This window comes from Candoia aspera, chromosome 4, assembly GCF_035149785.1.
Source record: "Candoia aspera isolate rCanAsp1 chromosome 4, rCanAsp1.hap2, whole genome shotgun sequence".
Classification (NCBI taxonomy): domain Eukaryota; kingdom Metazoa; phylum Chordata; class Lepidosauria; order Squamata; family Boidae; genus Candoia; species Candoia aspera.
Window position 1 is genome coordinate 105,135,011 of NC_086156.1, and position 25,586 is coordinate 105,160,596.

At 42.8% G+C, this 25,586-nt stretch overlaps 3 protein-coding genes across 3 annotated transcripts; 2 read left to right on the top strand and 1 right to left on the bottom strand.

Annotated features, from left to right (window-relative positions):
* The first annotated feature begins 1,424 nt into the window (after positions 1-1,424).
* CCNB1IP1 (cyclin B1 interacting protein 1) lies at positions 1,425-5,596 on the top strand. Its single transcript, XM_063303090.1, has 3 exons — positions 1,425-1,825; positions 3,815-4,148; positions 5,082-5,596. Exons 1-3 carry the CDS (start codon positions 1,529-1,531, stop codon positions 5,279-5,281), a joined length of 831 nt encoding a protein of 276 aa, XP_063159160.1. The 5' UTR covers positions 1,425-1,528; the 3' UTR covers positions 5,282-5,596.
* Positions 5,597-8,208: 2,612 nt separating this feature from the next.
* Positions 8,209-19,622, top strand: TTC5 (tetratricopeptide repeat domain 5). Its single transcript, XM_063301471.1, has 10 exons — positions 8,209-8,277; positions 9,769-9,901; positions 11,822-12,033; positions 12,268-12,418; positions 12,515-12,606; positions 14,355-14,411; positions 15,354-15,500; positions 15,615-15,829; positions 18,282-18,429; positions 18,810-19,622. Exons 1-10 carry the CDS (start codon positions 8,230-8,232, stop codon positions 18,927-18,929), a joined length of 1,323 nt encoding a protein of 440 aa, XP_063157541.1. The 5' UTR covers positions 8,209-8,229; the 3' UTR covers positions 18,930-19,622.
* A 3,449-nt stretch (positions 19,623-23,071) lies between these two features.
* LOC134496842 (olfactory receptor 11G2-like) lies at positions 23,072-24,001 on the bottom strand. Its single transcript, XM_063302556.1, has one exon. The coding sequence runs from the start codon at positions 23,978-23,980 to the stop codon at positions 23,072-23,074; it is 909 nt and encodes a 302-aa protein (XP_063158626.1). The 5' UTR covers positions 23,981-24,001.
* Positions 24,002-25,586: the final 1,585 nt, after the last annotated feature.

Sequence of the window (25,586 nt, forward strand, 5' to 3'; positions counted from 1 at the left end):
GAATGAAATCTCATGGCGGAGCTTCGCCTTCTAGGTAAACAGGGCCCCGGGCAGAGGGCTTCCATGTTGGTGGGCTTGCTTTGGCCTCGTCATGTCAGGAGAGCCATTATTTTGGAAATGGTGGGAAAATTTTGAACTCAGTGTGAAAAGCTGGAAGGCGGAGCCAGTGGATGGCTCTTGGGGGAGAGGGGTGGGGCTTGCGCACCTGCCACTTCCTGCTCTCCTTTTCCCACCTTTTCCCCACCACTGACACGTTGCTGCTTTTTGTTCTCGGAAGGGACGTCCCTCCCAAGCTTCAGTCTCCATGGCAACCTAAATTGCCCTTCCTGGGCAAAAATACAAACGAGAAGAGCCTGCATGGCCACCAAGGCCTGCAGGGGAAGGCCCAGTTTGCAAGATGGCTGCTGGCTAAGAAGTGCTGCTGGTGTGGGTGCTCATTTGCCTTGAGCAGCATTGGGCCAGGCTGGAGGATCCCAGGAGGCTCCTTCTCCATTTCTGGCAGAGCTGTGCCTCTTTGATTTCTCTTGCAGAAATTTGCCCTCCTTGTCCATCATATTAAGAAAGGAGACCTGGGTAGCTCTCACTTCCTTTCCCCACTTCAGGACTGCCCATAAAATTACAAGAAGCTAACCCAAAATTGGCACTTTTCAGTCGTTAAGTGGGTAAAATTAAACATAGGCTTTTGAAACTTTTTTTTAAACAACCCTTGATTGTGAGAGGAAAAGAGATTAAGTCCTATTGAAGATACGATAAACCATGATCAGAGAGGTCAGCAGGGTATGGTCAAAGAAGTCAAGAAGGTGGCCGTGATGGTGGGCTCTAAAGTTCATCTATTTTTTATGACCATCCCATGCTGACAATGTTCCTTCAACATCCTGGACTTAGGGCCTGGGAAACCCAGGTTAAAATTCACCCTCACTAGTTGACTCTGAGCCAGTCAATGTCTTTCAACCCAGCCTACCTCACAGAATTGTTATGGGGGAAAAATAAGGAGAGAGTTATGCACTGTCTTGAGTTTCTGAAGAGAAGGCTGGGTATAAATCTATTAAAAGGAACATATTGCATGCCCCAAATTGGTATTTGAGAATGATACACTTTATAGAGGGAATCCTGGCTTGGCTGGTCTTTAGGCTGTTACAAACTGCTAGCATGGCAAGCATTTTCAGGTGTTTTTAAAGTTGAAAACATTTTCCCCACTCATTAGTGAAAAGAAGAAATTACTGCTAATAATATATTTATCCTGTGAATAGGATTATTTTAACAGTGAATGTGTTTGCAATTGTGTTTGTGTGTGGGTGGGTGGGGGAATGGTTGTAAGCCATTCTGAATACCAGCTCTAAGTCTGATATAAATCAAATGACTATAATTTTTCTAAATTCAGATCTGTGCTGGGGCCAAACTGTATAAGAATCTGAATTTCTTTTACAGTAATACTTGTTTTACCCAATAAATGTGATACTGTATAGTGAATGCCATATAATTGTTCCACAGGAATCCCTTGTAATACGTTTGCCTTGGCTCCAGCAATATGTCTGTCTGTGAGGATATGCTTCTTTGCAATTACCGCAAATGTCGAGTCAAGCTTTCGGGCTACGCATGGGTCACAGCCTGCTCACATATCTTCTGTGACCAACATGGCAGTGGAGAGTTCAGCCGATCACCAGCAGTCTGTCCAGCTTGCACCAGTGCCCTCTCTGGCAAGTTGGATATTGTTCGGACAGAGCTCAGTCCTTCTGAGGAATATAAGGCCATGGTATTAGCTGGATTGCGTCCAGAAATTATTCTGGATGTCAGCTCCAGGGCTTTGGCTTTCTGGACATATCAGGTAAATTATATCCAGTAATGGCAGTTTGAGTTAGAAAGACATCTTTATTTTTTATTTTTTTAAAGAAGATCAAATTTAAGATTTCTTTTAAAATGCTACACACGTCTGAAAAAGAGATGTAAACAATTCAAATATTACATTCAGTGACTGTTCTCAGAATTATAGAGTTTCTAAAAAAAAAAAAAAACCCTGCTGAGACCAGAACACAAGAATGATTCTGGATCAAATCAAAAGTTAAGAAGATAAGAACAGCTGTGATACATCAGGTCAAGGCCCATGTTAGACCAGCATTTTGTCCCTCACAGTGGATAAGCAGGTGTCTCTCTCTAGGTGCTTACAAACAGGAGATGGAGATACACCCTTCTTTCACTGTTGTTTCCCTGCAACTGGTGTTTGGAAACAAGTTGCCCCCAATCCAGTTGAAATGTAAACACCAATAGCTCTTTGTTGTCCCCCATGACTATACACAATCCAATTTTAAAGCCAAGCCTTGTGGTAATTTTATAGGTTAATTATGCACTGTGTGAAGAAGTGCTTTGTTGCCTGAATTAAATCTCCTAATAATCAGCTTCACTTTATGGTTCCTGACCCTGCTACTTTGAGAGAGTGGAGAAAAACTCACTGTCCACTTTCTTTAGCCTTGCATAATCTCAGTCATGTCCTCCCTTAGTTATCTTTTTAACAAACTAAAGACTCCCAAATCTTCTAAACTTTTCTGGTGGAAAAGGTGTTTGGGTTGCCCTGTTCTGTACCTTTTACATCTCTGCTTTGTACCAGATGCCTAGGGAAAGTGTGCATAGGTGCAGTAACATCCTATGTGCACCTTGTAGAAATTGATAGAAACTCTTGCTGTCTTTAAAGCCAAGCTTAGTAACTCACAGGGGGAAAAATCTAGCAGATTCTTGCTGTTGTTATTGTTATCATCCCATCTTTTTTATATATAACTCAAGGTGGTGAACATACCTCCTGCCTCCTGTTTCCACACAACAACAACCCTGTCGGCTGGGTTGGTCTGAGAGAGAGCGGCTGGCCCAAAGCCAATACCAGCAGTGTATCTTGGGCTACTGTTTCTAGGCCTCTCAAATTCTGTTAGGTCAAGGTCAAGGTTTCCCTTGGCATGAAGTCCAGTTGTGTCCGACTCTAGGGGGCGGTGCTCATCTCCGTTTCAAAGCCGAAGAGCCGGCGTTTGTCCGTAGACACTTCCTCTGTGGTCATGTGGCCGGCATGACTAAATGGAACGCCGTTACCTGCCCGCCAAAGTGGCACCTATGAATCGACTCACATTTGCGTGTTTTCGAACTGCTAGGCTGGCAGGAGCTGGGACTAGCAACGGGAGCTCTCCCCGTCACGTGGATTCAAACCGCCGACCTTCCGATCGGCAAGCTCAGCGGCTCAGCGGTTTAACCCGCAGCGCCACCGCGTCCCACCTCAAATTCTGTTACTCATCTTTTAGTATCATAGTGAGGCTGCTTTTGGAACAATTATGCAGACTGGGAACGTATTTATTTTTGTCATAACTCTGGATGTTGCAGCAAGCATCTGAGTTCCTAAACTCATAGTTAAGTTTTGAAACATAAGACCAACTGCGGATACCTGCACCAGGTTTCACTGTGTTAAGAACTGTTGTATCGGTGGTTATATTCAGAAGAGGGGTTTCAATCTGAAGTGAGATTGCAATTTTCGTAACAACAGGGAAATAGAGCATTGCATATTTTTTTTCAATTGCGGGGCTAAATCATGCTTTAAAAATGGGCAAAATGTTTTGATGTCTGTTTAAGATTTTATGGCATGGACCACATATGGGGCTTTCACAATGCCACTGGCATCGAGACACTATTTCACAGTAGTTCGGCAGCACCAAAAAACCCTGCCAAAAATGACTTCAGCATTTCAGTAGTGCACAGAATGCTGTATCTGAGGGAGACGCGTAATTTCATCCAGACCTTCCCAAGGCCTATAGCTTTCCATTTGTTCGTTATGCTCATGTAGGTCCATCAAGAGCGCTTGTATCAAGAGTACACCTATAGCAAAGCAGAGGGCCACCTGAAGCAGATGGAGAAAGTCTACGCTCAGCAACTCCAGAGCAAAGATATGGAGCTGACATCCATGAAGAGTGAAGTCTCCTCCTTGAAGAAAGTATTGGAGGAATACAAAAAGAAATTCACTGAGCTCTCCGAGAAACTCATGGAGCGCAATCGCCAGTACCAAAAACTGCAGGGCTTGTATGACAGCCTGAGGTTACGGAATATTGCTGTGGCCAATCAGGAGGCAGGCCAAGAGCCTCCCATGATGCCTCAGCCCGCTGCCTTTGGTTTCCCTCTGGGTAAGAATGGTGGCTTTTAGTTTGATAGTTCACAAGCACTTCAATGACTGGATGGATAATGCTTGGATATAATTCATGCACACGGAACATTATTAAAATGCCTTGGATTGGTGAGGACGCTAGATATCAGACAAGTGCATATGTGTGGCAAGTACTATATACTACGTTATGCTCCTGTTAATAACTTACAGAGCATATCTGGCATCCCTAGCAATTTAAAGATGTATTATCTAAACACTGTGGTTAGCTAGACCTTTTAATTACCAGACTTCACTGCCTGTTCTCTAATCACGTTGTGTTAATGCATGACCACAGGATAAGTAGCATCTGCCTTTTCTGATGGTTGAGTTCTTTTTGGCTATTTGCGTGCATTGATTCATACTGAACACAGGATCGATCCTGTGATCTTGCATTTCAGGCTGTTGGTAGACTGCAATGCACGACCTGAAGAAAAAAAGTGGCATTGTCCTGAAGTAAGACTTGGGGTGGGGTGGGGGGGGGGGTTGGATTCATTGTGATGAATCCTGTCCATTTTTAGATGTAATTTTGAACCTAAGCTGTTTTTAAATGGGTATTTAATTTGAGTATTTCCAGAGTAAATATAGTACTAACTGATATTTGTATGTTTTCCCCTATGGAGCAAATAGCTTTGGGGGTCAATTTAAATTGGACAAGCTGGGGAGAAAGGTTTAAGCCGCCTTTCCCTAGCGTCACAGTGCTGATTCCCACCCCCTGTTGGTGTAGCATAGTTTACTCTAAAAATAGAGATTCTGATTATGGATCTCCCACGTAAATGTGATCTGGCCTGAATTATGCGCGTACCTAAGCGTCTGGCATCAACGTACTGTAGCCGTGTAGCTAATAGTGCCGTATTTACAGTCTGGGAAATCAAAGCCCGTCTCTAATGCCGTGTCTCTCGCTCACACGTTCTAGGTAACGCTGCCGGGCTCTCTGGGAACACTACGCCTCTCCAGGGCCGGCGTGGTGAGGGGGACTTCCGTTTCAAGCCCTTCTTTGCCTCCTCTCCACCAATGGGCGAGTCTGGCAACAGCTTCTTTTCCTTTGCCTCTCCTGACAATGATTTGGAACAACACACAGGAGGCAACAGGGCTTATAAAATTAAGAGAATGTAAACCCTAATTTGCATCTACATTTAATTGCAGGACCTTCTGAAAGTCCGGCTCAGTGTTTACGGGCCTGAGGTTTAAACATAAAACAAAATCTCAGCCCTAGAAATCAGATTTTCATTACACCAGTAATGTCAATTATTTTCCTGAAAACCTGAGCCATGTCATATGTTAAAGCAAGAGTTTCTACAATGAAAGGGTGACAGTTTTCAAAGTCAGTATTTTTTGAACTGTTATATTGCTGTGTTACTGTAGTTGACCTGTGCATGAGTTTGTTACAGTACACATCTTGTCATTGTTCTGTCACCTAGCAACCTCCGTCCAAACGCGACAGTCTCAACGTGTTAATTGTTGTCTATTGTCACTGACCCAGTTTAACTGGTACTCAATGCTTAACAACTGCATTATTGTAACAAATGTGTTGTGGTTTTAACCCACTGATGACTGTTTTCAACTGTCACATCTTAAAGTAGCATGTTTTCTTCAAGGTGTGTGTAAATATATTTGCAAGGATTTGCTTCTTTAGTTCATTGCTACTTGTACGTAAAATATATGGAGGGAAAAAAATATTATCTGCCTGTATACATTTCCATTGGTGTAAACATCTGCGGATGACTTTGTCTTTTTTTGTTTTTTTGCTTCTGATTAAGCATTAAGTGGCCATTAAAAAATAGTCCTTTATTAATTTCTTTAAATGGACATGAATTATGAGGGCTATATTGTTCTGTTTGATAAATCAGATAATTGGATCACAACCATCCATATGATTCTCTATGCTGAATGGAATTGTAACGTTTTAGAATATTCCAGTGGGCCTTAAGTTAGTCATGATTATTAAATCCCATTTATTTCAATGGGTTTATGGTAAATATAAGTCTTGATCCAATTGTATTTCATTATCATTTCCTTTTGGACTTACACTTCTAGAATCTCCATGACCAAAGGAAGGTTAAGATGAGCAAAATGAGCATAACAGCATTTGCTGTGAAAAGTGAAATCTTGCAAGAGTGAGATGCACATATGGGCATAGAGACAGTGAGAGGGAGGGAGTTACCAGAAAGGCAGCATAAACAAAAGAAGTAGGATCTGCAATAAAACATGGTGATGTTTTCAAATCCCTTAATAGGAGGGTTCTGATACTGTTCATGATTTAAACTTACCATGCCCTATTCCAGCATGCTACTCTATTCCTCCAGCTATTTATTTTTGATTTCTAATAGCAGTTATTCTGTGGGTAATGGTAATCAGACTTTTTTTTTTTGAGAAAAGAAGGGCTGTTTTCTTAATGGTTATGGTTTTTTGCTTGCTTGCTTGCTTTTTTGAATTTTTGATTGTTTTTGGTACTTCCATAAAACAGAAAAGCAATATACAACTTTTGGGGGGCTAGGGGCACATCTGGAATTTTGAGAGGATACCCTGGGTGAATGGATGCCCTGGGAGAATTGTTTTTTCACAAAATGGATGTCGTGGTAGGCATGGCTAGTAAGGAAACACCATTTACCAGAAGATGATTACCTCCAGGATGCCGTCCCATCCAATGGGAACTTTGTGGGATGCAAAGGCATTCCTGAAAATAAGTATGTTGCTATGTTACAGGTACCAAATCTAGGCTGCAAAAATGCAACAAAGAGATATAGAAACTACGTATTTGTTGCCATCTGATAGTCATCTGGATTTTGGGACAGTGCTTTATTTTGAAGCATGCCAGAGTTCCATTTCACAGAGCTGTGCATACCTCAGAATTGATTAGAAAGACCATGGCAGAGAGTTTGATGAACACCACAGGAAGTGTCTGAAGGCATCCTTGTCCATTACCCCCATATAAGAGTTAACCCACAGACACTTTTCTCTTATTTCTCAATGGTTATTTTTGGTATTCACTACTTGATCTGCCTATTAAAAAGTGTGATACTGGGAGTATGAGAAAATCATACTTCTGATAAGCTGGAAATATATGGCTAAAAGTTAGATGGAAATCCCCAGACATATTTTTACAGGAAATAAACCGGATATTTGTAGCTTCATCTGGGCATGAGCTTCATTCATCTCAGCTCTTCCCCAAAGTTATAATTCTAGGATCCTACAGGAGAAACCTGGAAGTAGCTTTAAAAAACATTTGAATTCCAAAGCTGTAACTGGAAAGTTGAGAAAAATCCCAGAAAAAGGCAAGAACAAGCTATCGTACTGTTGGCAAGGAAAATGCATGGACTTGTTCATGTTGTCACTAAGAGCTCAGCTTCTCTACTTTTTAAAATGAATTCACCTACAAAGTTTAAACTGCCATATTATTAGACTAATTTATACAAAACATATATGGCTGGAAAGTACGTTTCAGCCATTTCTCTTCCACAAGTTACCCAGCTGTGCGTTCCCCCATAGAGGATCAGACTCGCATCTGAAAGTAGCTTAATAGCCATCTACTTGAAAGGCTGTGCCATTTCCTGGACCTTTCTTAATATTTATAAGTTGAGAGGCGTCCCCCAAACGTGCTGTGCTATTTTGAATTGGTTAGAAGTTTTTATTCCAAACTCAGATTCATTTCGTGCGGGGTTACGATTTACGGTACTATTTATATATCCCAGGTGAAACAGGTAAAGAAGGCCACGGCCCGTCGCTGCCGAGAAACGTCCACGCTGTCCACGCAGTCCAGGTGAAGCTGAGGTCCGACGCCTGGCCCGGGTATGGCTTTTGCTGCAAACCCAGAATCACAAGCCGGTGCTAGAGATTTTCTTTCATTTCAAGAAGATTGGCCCAAGAGGAATCCTTGCTTAGAAATGCCACTCAAAGAAAGCAAACGACCCTGAAAGCGGCCGTGACAAGACGAGGCAGAAGGGCGCTTTCTCCTTCTATAGCTGGACTGCCCCGGGTCCTCCAAGCCTTTAGAGGTCTCCACCTTCCTCCGCGGCTGCAGGGGAGAGAGAAGGGCAGGAAAGGGAGGCCAGCGAGTAGCTATCATGGCCGAGGAAGAAGAAGAAAACTCGGAAGCTCGGCAGCGTTTGCAGGTAGGGCGAGTAAAAGATGGCATTCTCTCCCCTGCATTTCAAAGCCGTTATTGACAAAGGCATCCGCGCATTTGTTCTGTGGGAGGGAGGGAGCAGCGCCCCCAGTGCTTGCCCCGGATTTATGCAGGCAGGTAATTGAACCGTGGCAGGAGTCGCTGCCCAAGCCTAGCAGCGCTGAGAAGTCGAGGACAAGCCGGGCGGCCGGCAAAGCTTCTGGCTTTGCCAGGGGGTGAAGGGCGATTGATGCCATGTGCCCTTATCTCGTTTTCACTGGCCGATTTGCTGCTCTAACAATTTGCAAAGCGCAGTAATTTAAGCCAGTGTTTCTCAACCTGGGCAACTTTAAGATAGGTGGACTTCAACTCCCAGAATTCCTCAGCCAGCCATGGCTGGCTGAGGAATTCTGGGAGTTGAAGTCCACCTATCTTAAAGTTGCCCAGGTTGAGAAACACTGATTTAAGCAATGCTGGAAGGGAAGAAGTAGGCAGAGAGGAGGACAGTGATTCAGAAATAGCATGGGCATAGGGAGGGACTACACATTGAAGGCTTTCTCGGATTCCCAAGATACTCAGAATTATCAGTGCAATCCAGTTTTATAACTGCGTCCTGAGTGAGCCGTAGTTTCAGACCTGGTGATCTTCAGGATCCAAGATTTCTGGTTTAATTTGTGAATATTCAATGAGGAGGAAAAATGCTTGTTGGTTTGCTATTGAAAAATACCAGTTCTGTGATGTAGAATATAGTTTCAAAGTTGAGTTAAATTAAACTTTCTCCTTTCTCATAAATAGGTTATGCTTGACTGCCAGATGCTAGCAGTAAGGAATGTTAAATGGAGGATTGATTACCTGATTATATTTTGGGGTTTCATACATATTTATTTTATCTTTTACTAAGTCAGCATAGGGACGCGGTGGCGCTGCGGGTTAAACCGCTGAGCTGTCGATCGGAAGGTCGGCGGTTCGAAACCGCGCGGCGGGGTGAGCTCCCGTTGTTAATCCCAGCTCCTGCTCACCTAGCAGTTCGAAAACATGCAAATGTGAGTAGATCAATAGGTACCGCTTCGGTGGGAAGGTAACGGCGTTCCGAGTCGTCATGCTGGCCACATGACCCGGAAGTGTCTATGACAACGCCGGCTCCAAGGCTTAGAAACGGAGATGAGCACCGCCCCCTAGAGTCGGATTCGACTGGACTTTACGTCAAGGGAAACCTTTACCTTTACCTTAAGTCAGCATAGTGATAGACTATCAGTTGTGCTCCCAGGTTAATTTGTGCTGTCTTGTAACAGAATGGACACAATAAACCTCAAATTGGCCAATTACATCTTAGCTTAGATACTGTGTGAACACAGATAAATGCTTAGTTCATGGTTCAGTGTATTGTGTGTAACCTGGGTTTGCCTGTTGTGCAGTCGCAGCCCAAATATCAGTGAATTTTATATTGGCAAGAGGTGGATATTGGGAGGTCTGATAGTATTTATCAACTTATTAATAGGAATTGGTTGACCAGCTGTATCACTTCCGAGATCATTATTTTGAGAATCACAGTGTGGAAGATGCTGGAAAAAAACAACAGGATGTTCGGGAAGAGATGGAGAAGACTCTTCTAAAAATGGAAGCAATAGATGGTAATTCACACATAACTTGCGTTTCCATATCTCCATCTTAAGGGATCTGTTTTGTTTTATTACTAGATCCCCCAAATATACTGATCTGTCCCAGTACATGAGATACATGTGTGGCATTAAAGACATTTGAGTCCAGTTCCTTGTGGGGAAGGGGCGGCAGGGAGAGTATCAGGTCTGAAGAATAATTGTGATCCTTCCCCAGTCCTGTATACCACAACTTTGTTCATTTCAGCATTTCGATATTGCAATTCTTCATTACTTGGATACCAGAAGTCTTTGTTCTTTGTTTGTTTATTTTGTTTATTTATTTATTTAAAAGATTTGTATAGTCGCCCATCTTGAAACAACTCTGGCCAGCTCACAACAACAATAAAAAGACAAAAACCATAAAAGCCTAGAACGAGAGCTAAAAACCTGGGGCCGCAGTCAGTCTTCCAGGGTGCCCCAACAACCATCCACAGGCTCCACCACTCTACCCCAGTGCCTGGGAAAAGAGCCAGGTTTTAATGGCCTTCTGGAAGGGTAAGAGGGTAGGGCCTGCTGGACTGCGGGGAAAGGGTGTTCCAAAAGCAGCCACGGAAATGGCATGCTTCCTAGGTCCCAGTAGGTGGCAAGATTTCAGGGAAAGGACCTGGAGCATGCTGATCCTATCCGATCTAGTGGGACAGGCAGATACCCTCAGGGAGAGGGGGTCCCACAAATAGCCGGGTCCCATGCCAGCGCTTTAAAAGTAATAACCAGCACCTTGAATTGCACCTGGAAGGGAACTGGAAGCTATTGCAGCTTGCACAACAGGGTTGAAATGTGGGCCAACCTAGGGTCGCCCAACACTGTGCGTGCCACTGCATTCTGGACCAGTTGTAACTTCTGAGTGGTGTTCAAGGGCAGCCCAGGTAGAGCGTGTTTAAGCTAGTCTAGATCCTATTTCCCATAATGGGCAACCATATGCTTCTGGGAAGCCCTCAAGGATGGACGTGAGAACATATTTTGTTTTCTGTTGATAATCAATTAACTTTGGTATTAATTGGAAGAAAATCTTGCTGGTGTTTGGGGGGGCCTTTAAGCAAAGAAACTTAAAAACTTATGCACTCTAGTCTTGGAAAATATAGCTGAAGATTTACTTTTGTTATATACCAGCAATTCTACAGACAAATCACCTCAAGCATTTACAGGAGCAAAGCTTAAATTAGGGCTACTACACTCAGAACAATTTGAATACTCCCTGAAATGTAATAACTAGAAATACTGGAAATCAGAGTTAAAAATGGAAAGTTACAGGTAGTCCTCACTTACTCACTGCCTTGTTCAGGGACCATTCGAAGTTATGACAGCACTGAAAAAGTAGGTTCATAACTGGCCCTTCCTGTGGTCACGTGATTGCAATTTGGACACTTTGCAATTGACACGGATTTACGATGGCCGCAGCATCCCGCGGTCAGGTGATCGCCATTTGCGACCTTCACAGCCAGCTTCTGACAAGCAGAGTCAATGGGGAAGCCAGCAGGAAGTTGCAAGCTGTGGTCATGTGATGTGCTTACCAACCACAGTGGAACTGATATAAGTCCGGCGCAGTCATTTAGCAAAAGTCCTAATTGTGGTTGTTAAGTGAGGACTACCTGTATTGGCTTATCACTTGAAACAACAAAAACAGTGGAAGTTTATATCTGCAATTCAGGTCAATGATTTACCCTTATTTACTAAAATGGTGTATATCAGTTGCTAGTTACATGGTGTTTATACCCAGTTGTATCAGTTATGGACATCTGTAACTGAACAGCAGATGGAAGACAAAAATAAACTGGCAAAAAGAAGTGTATAGCTACTAAACTTACAGCTCAATATTGGGTGGATTTTTTCTTTTTTCTTTTTGGACAATGACAAAAGCGTGGGATCTCTTTCTTTCTCCTCCACCCCTACTAGGCCTATCAGAAGGGCGAGCCTACACACTGATGCTTAAGGGGAAAACTTTGAATGTATCAGCAGACTATAATGCTCAGTCTGAAGAATTGCTCTCCAAAGCTGTCAAGCTGGACCCGGGACTGGTGGAGGCTTGGAATCAGTTAGGCGAGGTTTACTGGAAAAAGGGTGACGTCTCTGCTGCCCATTCCTGCTTCTCTGGAGCCCTCAGCCACGTAAGCTTCCCCTAAGTCCTCTGCTAGCAAACGGTTCTTTTGTGTGAAGGGCTGTTTGGAAACCTCTGGCTTTTCTAGTGGCATTCTCTGGATCAAGTAAGTCCCTTTCAGACAAAAGACATACTGTACTGCAAAGAGTAATTTGGCAAAACAAGTGTCCTTGTTTAGCGCAGAAGTCTTGTCCTGCAGTACGGTGATTTCAGCTGAACATGCTTGTGTTTTCTACCATCTCAGTGTAAGAACAAAGTCTCCCTGCAGAATCTCTCCATGGTGTTACGGCAGCTGCGCACCAGTTCCACTGATGAACACGCACAAAATGTGATGGACAGCGTGCGGCAAGCCAAACTGGCTGTGCAGATGGATGTGCGTGATGGCCGCTCTTGGTGTGAGTTTGTAACACGACCTTTTAGCCTAGGGCGGGATAGGGCAGACAAGGGAAAGGGATGTGTAATTTGCTAATTCTGTGTTTTGCATTCCGCAGATGTCCTGGGCAATGCCTACCTCTCTTTGTTCTTCAATACAGGGCAGAACCCTAAGATCTCCCAGCAAGCACTGAGTGCCTATGCTCAAGCAGTAGGTGCTGGAGGGGACCTGAGAGAAAGCTGTGGTATGGGGAGGAAGGGATTGATGGTCAAGTTAGTACGTTGTAAATTTACTCTGTAGTTAATTCTAGATTGCCAGGTGGGACGAGTAAGTTCTGTGTGGTGGTCAGTGTGGATATCGGAAGACTTGAATTCAAATTCTTACTTAGATCCAGAGCATTCTATGTTGCCAGGCAAATTGTATATTCTTATGTCTTGTCTGCAAATATGGGTAAACGAATGACAGAGTCTGGAATTAATAAAATGCCCTGTGGTTCTTTGAGATGGGACGCGGTGGCGCTGCGGGTTAAACCGCTGAGCTGCTGAGCTTGCCGATCGGAAGGTCGGCAGTTCGAATCCGCGTGACGGGGTGAGCTCCCGTTGCTAGTCCCAGCTCCTGCCAGCCTAGCAGTTTGAAAACACGCAAATGTGAGTAGATTAATAGGTACCGCTTCGGCGGGCAGGTAACGGCGTTCCGTGTAGTCATGCCGGCCACATGACCACAGAGGAAGTGTCTACGGACAAACGCCGGCTCTTCGGCTTTGAAACGGAGATGAGCACCGCCCCCTAGAGTCGGACACGACTGGACTTAACGTCAAGGGAAACCTTTACCTTTACCTTTTACTGTGGTTCTTAAGGCTTAAGGAGAAGATTACAGATGAACGCAACTTCTCCTGCAAGCAGAAAACTTACGTTCCTGGAGTTACCTGGCTAGAATTTTTCTTTTGGTGGCTCTCGTTTTACATTTAAGTCTCGTCTCGTTTCATGTCAGAAGTGCAGGAAATAGAAAGGGGGAAAGTATTAATTAAATTTTAAAAAGTTAAAAACATGTAATAAAAATATAAAAATTTTATTGGTTAAGTAAAATGTAAGTAATCTTTTGGGAAGATTGATTTGGAACAGTATTTTAAGAAGCATAAGATTCTGCTAACTCATTTTGTGGTATGCATTGTCCAGTAGTTGCCCAGACTTCCCGTTCGATGTGAGGAAAGAGTTGCTGCCTTCATAAGATTTGCAATACTCTGTTAGTCCCATGTTCCATTAATTCAGCAGCAGTAAAATAGATTTTTCAGGAGAAGCTCACGAGCATGGTAGAAACACCCATCGTTAAGTCCTTAATACCTGACAAAAGGGCTTATTTTGAGGTGGTATACTCATCAGGAAAAGGGTATAGAATTGTTGATAATCTGGAGTTTAGACCTCAATTGCCTTAAGGATGTATTTCTAATTGATTCTCGCTTGATAATGACATTTTCCTTATGAATCCATATACCATGAGAGGTTTTATAAAAAGCCCAAATGCTAGATAGGGGAGGGAATAACAAAATTATAGTGCATGGGGAGGGGGAAGGCTAACTTTTCCCTCCTGAGCTGTGATATCTTTTCCAATTATCCCCATGTTGTCATTTGGTTGGGGAAAAAAAACAAACATTCTGTTGGCTTCACTGGAAAGCTTCAAATTTAATTTTTGCAAAGATGAACCCCATTGGTTATGCTGGCCCCTGAGGATATACATCTTCAGTCCTGTTTTAAATTGAGAATTCGTGTGGGTTCCTTCTTGCTACATAAAATGGCTGTTGATACCTACTCATAGTCCTTGGTTGAGGTAGTTTGTAAACAAGAATGATTGCCTTGGAATAGGATTTAAGGGAGGAAGAATATTCCTTGTGAATAGATTTGTTCTCACCTACATGGCAGTGCTGATGGTTCATGCTTTTCTTCTGATTTTTTATGTAACAGGAAAAGGTGGACCCCACTGCTTCTTGTAACCCAGATTTGCATCTCAATCGAGCCACGGTAAGGAAGGATATGATGCAACATAAAGTTGGCTGATGTGTGACTGATCCATCTAGAAAAGTTTTAGAATCACAGTTGGTCTGCTGCACTCTGCTGTAAAGGTCCTTTTTTGGGGAAAGGTAGGGATTGCCTCTCCCTGTGAACAAGGAGAACTGCAGTTCAGCAAAGTTGATAGTGAAAACTGCAAACACGGCCTCAAGGCTGGCATGCTTTGACAGGAAGGGGCAGCTTCATTGTTATTCCAATCCAGTGTTTTTCAAATTTGGCAACTTTTAAGATGGGTGGGGAATTCTGGGAGTTGAAGTCCATACATCTTAAAGTCTGAAAACACTCCTCTAATCTCTGAATCTCTAGGAACTTTTCAATTGATGTGTGATGTGTCCTATTTTTCCCCCCCTTTGTATGTATGTGTGTATGCATGTACTGTATACAGGTAGTCCTCGCTTAACAACCCCAATTGGGACCAGATTTCGGTCATTAAGCAAGGCATCATGTGACTAGACCTTGTTGTACGACCATTTTTACCATGGTTATTAAGCAAATCACTGTGGTCATTAAGCAGATCAGTGGTTGTCTATTGATTTGATTTGTCGGAAGCCAGCTGGGAAGGTTGCAAATCACGATTGTGTGACCGCAGGATGCTGCAACCAGTCATAAATGCAAGCTGGTTTGTCAAGCACCCAAATCGTGCTCAAGTGACTGTGGTGGTGGTGTGATGGCCATACCTTCAAGGACAGGTTGTAAGTAACTTTTTTAGCCTTTTCATATCTCCAAATCATCGTTAAACAAATGGTTGTTAAGTGAGGACTACCTGTATGTATATACATATATAGTTTCATGCATATATTCGAATGCTGAGCTTTTGGTTCCTAAAGACAGGCTGCCTATTCAGTTTGACCCTAGCTTGTCATCCACTTTTGTTTTTATATACTTTTTGCACAGCTTTCTAAGTATGAAGAAAATTACATGGAAGCCCTGGAGGGTTTTGCACGGGCTGCAGCCCTTGATCCAGCTTGGTTGGAACCTCAGCAACGGGAGCAGCAACTCATGGATTTCCTTGAGAGACTAACCAGACTCCTTGAAAATAAGGTATTTTGGTGGTGAGACTTGGGGCGGGGGGGCGTTGTCCCTTCACTGTCCTGTCGATATTAGGTAATGTCACTTCCATGGCCAAGCCTTGCTTCTGCTGCTTTCCTCTCATAGGGCAAGGTGAAAGGCAAGAAGCTGCAAAGCATGTTGGGAAGCCTGCGTACCTCCCATCTGGGCCCTTGTGGTGACGGGCATTATCAAGGGCCCTCAGGTCAGAAGGTAGAACTAAAGCAACAGTCCCTCAGTGCCTTGCAGCCTGGTGTTAACCGTGGTACTGTGATACTGGGGAAGGTGCTGTTCAGCCTCACTACGGAGGAAAAAGTGCCCTTGTGAGTAGAGCACTGTGTTTAAATCTTTCCTGCCTTGATATTACCATCTTCTGGTGCAGGCTTTCACAGCCTGTATCTGTTGGGCAGTGCTGGGCTTCAGGGTTTAGTGACTTTGGTCTAGAGAACAGATTTCCTGATGTTTCCCCAGCAACTGTGGCTGGCATCTTCAGAGGCAAAGTGATCTGCCACATAGACCACAGGCAAGACCACAGGTGGACCATTTTGCCTCCCAAGGTGGCAGCCACAGCTTCTGGTGAGGATTCATGGTGAACTAGACATCCCTGAAGTAGCGGAGACTGTGCTGCAGCTGAGATTGGTGGCCAGACGGTGAATTCTGGCTGGGGCAGTCTCTCTGGGAAAAGGAGAGATTGTGAGATCGCCCACTTGTACTTCGGACAGCTGCTCCTCATGAGTAGACTGCAGGAACTGAGGTTTTTGTGGTTGGCTCATGAGTTGAGGGGCTGGGAGTCAAGGGATTTCAATCAAGCTCACAGCTGTAATGCAGCCTATATGGAGGTAAGGATTGCACAAGCCCTATTTCTTAAACACTTTCAGATGTCTAATTTACAGCTAAAGAGAGATTTTTCTGAGCTGCAGGATTAAAAACAATTCCATTTGGTGAGTCACTTTTGGCAAAAAACAAAGAGTGGATGAAAGAAAGTTTAAAATGGATAAAGAGGATAGTTACTTTGAAAGATAATTTTTTGATGAAAGTGCTTTTGAATAAATTGGAATTAAAATAGGCAAAGGAACCAGACCTTCATGGGAATGCTTTTTGTTTACTATGAAAGAGTGCAGACGATGGATGGATTTTACAAAAGATAAAGGTAATATGAACCAGAATGTGATGCTGACTGTAACTACAGAGTGCCATTTGAGACAAAAGTATTAAGGTCACAGGAAGACAATATATATGAAAAAAGTGGGGGGAGCTCACCTTTTCCCTTTATTTGAAACACTTTCATTTTTGGATTATAATGGCAACCACCAAAAAAGCGGCAAAAATAGAGGGGAGGAGAGGATTGCTAGAGCAACCTGCAGAGAGGAATTATACCAGATTTGCTTCAGAAAATGGGCAACTGACCAGTAAATTAGCTGAATCACTTGATACTAAATTGACAGCTTTTGAAAGAAAAATGAAAGTTTGAAATAGAATTATGTACAAATGATGAATATGTAATTGCTAAAGTGTATAAACTTTTGAAATTTGAAACAGGAAAAGAACAAGTGAAAAAACATATGATAAAGTGGGCTAAAATTTTTGGTTATAATATACAGATGGAACAATGGAAAAATATGTGGTTTGAAAGGATTGAAATTTGCACTATGTTATAATCTTAAAAGAGAATTTTTTTAAAAAAAATGATGTACCGTTGGTATATGACACCAGAGAAATTGTCTAGAATGTATAAAGGCACTTCGAATTTATGTTGGAAATGTGAACAACAAGAAGGGACATTTTATCATGTTTGGTGGATGTGTAAAAAAGCTAGAAATTTTTGGATTCAAACACACCTACTGATTCAGAGGATTTTAAAGGTTAATATACAATTGAGGCCAGAGGTTTTTCTTTTGAGATTGATGGACAAACAAGTCATCCTGGTTTCTAGCCTGTTACCTTAACCACTAGACCACACTGGCTTTTATCTTCCTTTTTTAAAATCTTTAATAAAATTATATTTTAAAAAATGAAGGTGGCAGCCACAGTTGCTGGCGAAATGTCAGGAAATCTGTTCTCTAGATCACAGTCACTAAACCCTGAAGCCCAACACTGTCCTCACCATCTTCCCTTGTTTAGTTTTAATCTCCTCACTTCATTATTTGCTAATTTATGTGCTGCCTAACCTTGGAGGCTTGGGGTTGATATAAATTGGCTGCATTATATGTAATATCTTCCCTCTCATGGTCTTATTTTATCCATGTTTATTGTTTTTAATTGTTTTTAATTGCTTTTAATCATTTTTGTAGAATTGTAGGGTTTTTTTGTAGGTTTTATTGTATGCCACCCAGAGTCACTTCATGTGAGATGGGCAGCCACATAAATTTGACAAATATATAAATATCTAGAAATAGTGAAACAAGCTTATACATTGAAATGACATCCCTCTTCCTCTTTCCCACAAATATGACATTCTTAATGCTAAAGGAGACTGTCGTTACTTCAGTGGAAAGAAATATTCTGACATTTTCTGAAATATCTTACAGATTTTGGTGATTTTTTCATGGGAGGACAGCCTGAATAAGTTCAGGCTACTAAGACCATCTGTGTGCCTTTTGATGACTGAACTTGTGATAGGAAGACTCTTTTAGTTGAATGTAAAAAGTCATAACGCCTCTTGAATGTGCAGCTTCCAGTCCATGCTAGATCTTTATTGAATGCGTCTAGCTCAAATTGCGCAACAGGGGCAATAATTAATTTATTTCAATTTTTCCACTTTCTGTTCTTCAATAGCACTTTTGGACTGATTGACTCTCTCGAGGGCCCTTGTTTTGCTGTCACTGTTTACAACATGGTACAAAGCTGGGGAGTCCTAATTGGGGACTCAGTGGCCATCCCCGAACCTCATCTTCGGCACCATCACATCCAGCACCAGAACAAAGTGAGTCTATTCCCTACTCTCCCTTTGCTCTGTCCCTATGTCATGTCATGAATAAAGTTCAAATTTAGAGCCTGCAAAATATAATCTAAAGATTGGAGTGGGCATCCTGGAATTACTTAAATGGAAATACTCATTTGAAAACAGAGGCAGGCGGTACAGGGTACAGGAGCTTCCATCTTCTTCATACCTCTGCATTCTTAATGAGTTGCAGTGATGATTCTCCTGCCTTGTTATTTGGGGAGAAAAATGTTCCAAGGGGAAGTACCTTTGCAAGCCAGCCATGATAGTTAGGCTTTAAGTCTTATACTAATGTTTGTTAAAAGCCTCGCATTACCTCAGTTCTTCCCACTCCTAATCCCCTTTTTTCCCCTGCTTTTCAGAGTTTCACTTTTTCTGGCATCCGTGTAGAAACTCCTCTGCTGCTGGTGGTGAACGGCAAAGTGCAAGGATCCCAGAACCAGGCTGCTGCCACCGTTGCGTACCAGGCCCAAAGCGAATGAGGAGGGAGAAAGGGCAAGATGGGGGTAACTCCCCTTTCCAGGGAGGCTTGCCTTTCCAGCTATATCAGCTACCTCTCGGAGTAGTTGTTCAGTAGGGTAGAGAGGTTGGACTGATTTGTAAAACACACTCAGCCATTAAGTGAAGGAGTGAGAGAAAAGACCATTTGCTCCGACTGGGTGCTTAATCCCCACCCCTTCTGGTTTCCTTCTCAAGTTTCTCTCCCACAGGCCCCGGTCTCTGTGTCATCTCCTACTGTACTAAAATGAGTCTGCAGAAAACCAGGGAGCTGCTTAACTGGTTCCCTGTCTGCTTCATTCTCTCCCCCTTTACTGACCCTTCTTTCATCTTCACTCTTCCTTGGCTTCTGCCACGTTTTAAGTTGGGGCAGGCAGTCGCCTTAGATGATGTCTTTTGTAGATTCCATCCACCTGGATCAAACTCAAGTTATTTTTGCAGGATATTACTGAAGCCGGTGGGACTTTGGTTAGCGTGACTACCCAAAATCCCACCGACTTGTGGGTGAATATGATCAAGTCTACATCCAACTCATTATTTCTCTGTGTATATAAGAGATACTTGCTGTATTTATTTGACAGTGTTTTGAGATGGTTTTTTGTAATTTTTGTATACTTTTCCCCCAGACTCCTGATCTTTTCCCTTCCAGTCCAATAAAATGTGTTCTTTGCCATAAACTCTCTTAACAGTTTTCCTTTATGAAAAAGGGTAAAACAACAATTTTAGTTAGAAAGAATTAAGGCCAATGAAAGCACAATCATCCAGTGCTGTTGTCACAGTGCTGTGCATAATAGATGGGGTTAAAGAGAACCGATTGGCCATTCAGTAATCTTCATAGCTGAGCAGGAGCGTCCATTTTGATAGCATGGCCAATCCGTTGCCCAAAGAACGGGGGAGAAATGGGCAATCACGTAGACAGAATCTGCCTTCTCTTTATAGCAAGTAATTTTATTCAAATATTTACCAAATTGTGATCCAGAAATGGTTAAATGTTGGCCCACGGTTGCACTTACAAATAAAAGAAAAAGCTATTCAAGTTGTAAAATGTAGACAGTTTGTACACGTTGAAACTTAACTTTGATTTCTTTAATGTCTATCACATGAACCCAGTAGTTTTATATGTATAATATGTATATGTAAAGAGTAATGGGAGTGACATCCTCCAGTTGAGCTTTACTCACGCTGATATAAATGGATGAATCCATGCAGTTTCCTTGGCAACAATATGAAAATACAATCGAAGAGAATATTTGTAGCTCAGGGTTGAACTGTGGAGTCCTTGGTGCTCTCTGAGCCTTGTTGCTTTCTTGCAGACGTTTCATTGCCAGACCAGGCAACATCTTCAGTGTGAACAGGGAGTGGGACTTGCTCTCTGTTTATATACCATGGTTTGCCCTGCTTGTGTTGGTAGGGGGGGTGTTCTCTCCTTGGGAGTTCCTTGATTGGCCTGTTTGCTGCTTGGTTGATTGACTGAAGTAATAGTTCCTTGATTAAGGTATAAGGTACTGTTTGATTTTTCATCTGGTGTTAATCCTGGTGTTAATCTTTGCATATCTGGGTGTTGATTGCTGGCAAGGGAGTGCACTGGTCTTTTGGCTTTTCTACTGTCTCTTTTGAATGGTATGTAAATGTGGTTTACCTCTGTGTGTTTGCTGATGGCTGCTTTGTCTGAGTGCCAAGCAACCAAGCAGCAAACAACAGCTCAATCAAGGAACTCCCAAGGAGAGAACCACACCCCCACCAACACAAGCAGAACAAACCACGGTATATAAACAGAGGGCAAGTCCCACGCCCTTTTTGCACTGAAGATGTTGCCTAGTCTGGCAATGAAACGTCTGCAAGAAAACAGCAATGCTCAGAGAGCACCAAGGACTCCATAAAAGGTAAAGGTTTCCCTTGACGTAAAGTCCAGTCGAGTCCGACTCTAGGGGGCGGTGCTCATCTCCGTTTCTAAGCCTTGGAGCCGGCGTTGTCATAGACACTTCCGGGTCATGTGGCCAGCATGACGACTCGGAACGCCGTTACCTTCCCGCCGAAGCGGTACCTATTGATCTACTCACATTTGCATGTTTTCGAACTGCTAGGTGGGCAGGAGCTGGGATTAACAACGGGAGCTCACCCCGCTGCGCGGTTTCGAACCGCCGACCTTCCGATCAACAGCTCAGCGGTTTAACCCGCAGCGCCACCGCGTCCCCAAGGACTCCATAGATATGAAAATAATTACCTTGGGTTTTTATTTATTTTTTTCAGTCTAAAACAGTGTTTCTCAACCTTGGCAACTTTAAGATGTGTGGACTTCTACTACCTCAGGAACTAATGGACAGTTAGGCTTGTTAGATTCTGTAAGAAACATAACTCCAGTGACTTTCACTGTCCTTTGTAGAAGGGAATTGTACAGGAGAATTTCAAGTGGTTTGTTGCTGCTGAATTTGTCTCTTGATTTAAAGACTGGGTTGACGTACCACACTAAACCACATACACGCATATGCATACATATGATGGACTGTACTGTGTGAATTCAGTACAGTCAATCAAACGTATGCATATGTGTGTATATGGTGTGAATTCAGTAACTTTGCTTATTTAAGAAGTCGTGGATAACCAAACCATGGTTTAGTACAACATGTAAGTTCAGAGTCTCTGTTGCTTAATTTGAGGTAAAATTCAGCCTCATACCAGTTCCCTAACTAGCATGTATGTGAACAGATTCCTCGACTGTGTTCCCCTGAAGAGCAGAGTAACATTTCTATAACCTTTATTGAACTTTTAATGGCAAGGAGTGAAGGCTGTTTAATTGCTTGGCTTTGGGATGGCAGAAAAGATAAGCTGTGCACAGAGGTGGTGCTTTTAATTGGCTCCCGAAGGAGAGCCCAAAGGTCCGTGTGCAAATGTAGCACTGCTTAATGATGCCGAGATGTTTTTCTCTTTAATGAGTTTAACTCTTGCAAAAGCTGCTGGAATATCTCTCTGAGAGGGTGGCAGTTCTTTTCGGAGTAATGCATGAAGTAGATGCTTAGACAAAGCTGAGGGGAAAGTGGTAGGTTCAAGCCAAGACTTTTGATTCTCTTGTCTACTTTTTTGTCTTAGGAAGAGGACCACGATACCTGTGTCATTGGCTGTTTCCTGTGATTAGAGAGGGCCAACTAATTATCCCTGAAAATAAGCTTTGTGGTGCTTTTCCAAGAACAAACTCAGTTCTTGCACTTGAGCAGGAGGCAAGGACTCGGTCATCCCTGAGTGACTTTAAGTGATCAGACAGGATTGGGACATCTGCTAAAGGGAATATGCTACTTTTTCTGGCCAAAGGTTAAAAAATACATAGACCAAAGCAAAACAAAAAAATTGACAAGACTTAATTTACATTTAATTTGATTGCTCCCTGTATTTTTTATAATTTTCCCCTTTAGCCAGCTTAAAGTTACAGTCCAGTGGCAATTCTTCAAGAGGAACTTTATTTAACACTGAGCATCTCCATTGTGAGTCATTATTTATAATCATGGTTTACTGAAAAAGACATTTTCTTCTTTTTACACAACACGTTAACCCATACCCCATGGCCTACAAATCACAGGGGTTAAGTACTCAGAACACAATATACCAAAGCAGAGAAAAATACATGATGGTTTAGCACAAAATACAAATTTAGCCACAGCATGGTATCAAGGGATGACTGCTGATCATAACCCAGCAGTTCCATCTTCTAGAATTCCTAAATCTGAAATCGAATAACCATCCAATGCTTGCTTGGCTTCAAGACAAGATAATTTATTAATGGCAATATTATTCACAGAAGTTGTAAAATCTTCTTTCAACAAACAGATTAAGGTGGAGTCTATGAGAATTATGAGCAACAGCAAAAGAAATCATGGACAAGATACAGTACTGTACTAAAGAATATCTCAAATACAATTGACATTTGTTCTTTAAGCATCATACCTTTGTGTATCCCGTTATAGTATTTAAACTAACAGCATACTTTCACAGTACTTCAGCAGTTAATTGTTGCTTATTTTTGTACTTGAAAACCAATCAGAATGATTTACTGACAGGTTTAAAAGATCCTAGAAGGGGAAAGGCCCTGATCTCTGGGCCAAGGTCCAGACCAACCATCCACGAATCGCAGCCCCTAATTTTTCCGTAACAGTGTCCTTTTTAGGGCAGATTTCATCTCCTTGTTCCTCAAGCTGTAGATCAGTGGGTTGAGCAAAGGGGTCAGCACGGAATAGAAAAGGGTCACCACTTTGTTGCTTCCTCCTGAAGCTTTGGGGACAACATAAGTGGCCATGATGGAGCCATAGAAAAGGCTTACCACCGTCATATGTGAGGTACAAGTGGAAAAAGCCTTCTGTCTCCCGGTGGCTGAGGGCAGCCTCATTACTGTCCGGAGGAGGGTAGTGTAGGAGCAAATGATGAAAAGGAAGGCACCAAAAATAGCAATGGAGCTGAGGCTGTAGAAAGCCAGTTCTGTGCCCGGGGCTGGAGTGCACGAGGAAGCCAGTAGTGGTCCTGGGTCGCAGAGAAAGTGATCAAGGATGTTGGAGCCACAGAAACGGAGCTGGGAAATCAAAATGATGGGTGCTAGAAACCAGAGGAAGCCAGAGGCCCAGCAGGAAGCAGCCAGAATGCAGCAAAACCTTTGAGACATGAGGATTGGGTATCGCAGTGGATGGCAGATGGCCAAGTATCGGTCTAAGGCCATTGCAGCAAGAAGGAAGCTTTCGGTCGTTCCCATAGAGAAGAAAAAATAGAACTGGAGAAAACAGCCATGGAAGGAGATGACGCGTGGTAGTGGAGATGCCAGATCCAAAAGCATTCTGGGCACTGTGGTGGTTACATAGCACATCTCTAGAGCAGAAAAGTTGCCCAGGAGGATATACATGGGCAGACGGCTGAGTCGAGAGTCCCAGAGAACAGCCCACATGATGCAGAGGTTTCCCACCAAAGTCAAGGCATAGCAAACAGAGAGTAGAGAGCATAGGAACAGCTGGAACGAGGGTGAGAGGGATGGGAAGCCCAAGAGAACAAAGCCCGACATCACCCTGGTATCGTTGTCTTGATCCAAATGGTGGTACTTCTGTTGCTATGAGAATCACATCAGGAAAACAATCAAATTCTGAAAGAAACCATGCTTTGACCCCCTTCCTCAACTTGGGTAACCTCCGGATATGTGGTCTTCAACTGCCAGAATTCTCAGTAATTGCCGCAATAGCTGGGCAATTCTGGGAGCTGAAGTCCACATCTACAAGAAGTCCAGGACCATTATGGATTAACTCTGGCTGGAAGCTATGCTAACTGGCCTGAAATCCCTCTGCTGCTGTTCTGCACTTCTAAATTCAGATAGGCAATTCCTTTTGACTTGCCCACTAGGCCATTCCCTTAACCATCACACAATAGAACTATTTTGGAAGGAACAGTAGTGTTTATGTGCCATTCAGCTATCCATAGTGCAGGTGTAGTTGTAAAAAAAAAAAAAAAGTTGGAGAGCTTATCAGAAAAATCAGCAAAGAGTCAAGAACATGTCTTTAGAAAGCAGGAAGATGGAACTCTGGAGTGATAAGGAATTTAGAGCTGAAAGAACTTAAAACTGGAAGGAGAAAACCTTTTAAAATAATGCTTTAAAAAAAAAACATTTTTCGCTGCGAAAAGGACTCCAAGTGTGACATTCCTGAAAAGAATTAACATTTCTGTTGTCAATTATGATGGTATGTTATGGGGTATTTTGATTTTAAGTATCAGCATACCAAAAAGATGGATAGCTGGGTATGGTACTGGAATTTTGGTAAGTGCTGAACTTTCCTTAAGTTTGGAATGCACACGGATCTTTCCAAGAAAGGATTTCCCCCATTGCTTCACCTCTCAGTGTTTCTAGAAAAAAATCACCTTTGTTTGGAGCAGTTGATGCTGCATTTCTGTTCACCCTGCCCAGCCTTCCTTTCTCTTGTCAAGAAACCCAAATGGTCATAAACAATGGTCCCATTTCCTTTTATTCTCATAACATCCCTCTGAAGGAAGGTTATGCTATACAAAACTGAGTAGCCTTTCCAAAAAAATTGAACTTTGATCTACTCCGTCTATTCCAGACTCTCAACCTTTCCCATCTCATTCTCAAAGGCTTTGTGAAAAGCCTTTGGAACCATTCCGTCAAAGCTAATCCTATTTTAGTCTTAAACAACTCAGTTTACAGGATCATAGCATCACGAGACCATTGAGTCCAATCTCCTGTTCAGTCTAGGAATCCAAATTATGCATCCCAGACAGAGGGACATTGAGCCTTCCTTGAGCAATCCGGAGAAGGAGAGCCCATCATCTCTCGAGGCAATGGGTTCCACCACTGAATCGTTCTCACTGTTAGTAAGTTTTTTCTAACATTTAATCAGAACTGCCTCTCTGAGACTTACTTAAATCTCTCCTTCCAAGTCCTGTGCTGTTCTCTGGACCTTATCCTGTATAATTCATCTCGGGACCTTATCTGCCCTTCTCTGGAACTTATCCTGTATAGTTGTCCCACCACACTGGTTTGCTAGGCAGCTCCCAAACTCATTTCCTAACTGTCACTGCAGTGTTATCAAAGACAATTCTACCAAGCCAGCATTCCCCAACTCATTACTGTCCACTGCTATCAGACTACTCAGCTCCCAACA

Coding starts and splice junctions, on each gene's coding strand:
- CCNB1IP1 (XM_063303090.1), top strand. CDS start 1,529: ATGTCTGTCTGTGAGGATATGCTTCTTTGCAATTACCGCAAATGTCGA. Junction 1,826..3,814: donor TGGCTTTCTGGACATATCAG/GTAAATTATATC, acceptor ATGCTCATGTAG/GTCCATCAAGAGCGCTTGTA. Junction 4,149..5,081: donor TGCCTTTGGTTTCCCTCTGG/GTAAGAATGGTG, acceptor CACACGTTCTAG/GTAACGCTGCCGGGCTCTCT.
- TTC5 (XM_063301471.1), top strand. CDS start 8,230: ATGGCCGAGGAAGAAGAAGAAAACTCGGAAGCTCGGCAGCGTTTGCAG. Junction 12,419..12,514: donor GCGTGATGGCCGCTCTTGGT/GTGAGTTTGTAA, acceptor TGCATTCCGCAG/ATGTCCTGGGCAATGCCTAC. Junction 18,430..18,809: donor ACATCCAGCACCAGAACAAA/GTGAGTCTATTC, acceptor CCTGCTTTTCAG/AGTTTCACTTTTTCTGGCAT.
- LOC134496842 (XM_063302556.1), bottom strand. CDS start 23,980: ATGTCGGGCTTTGTTCTCTTGGGCTTCCCATCCCTCTCACCCTCGTTC.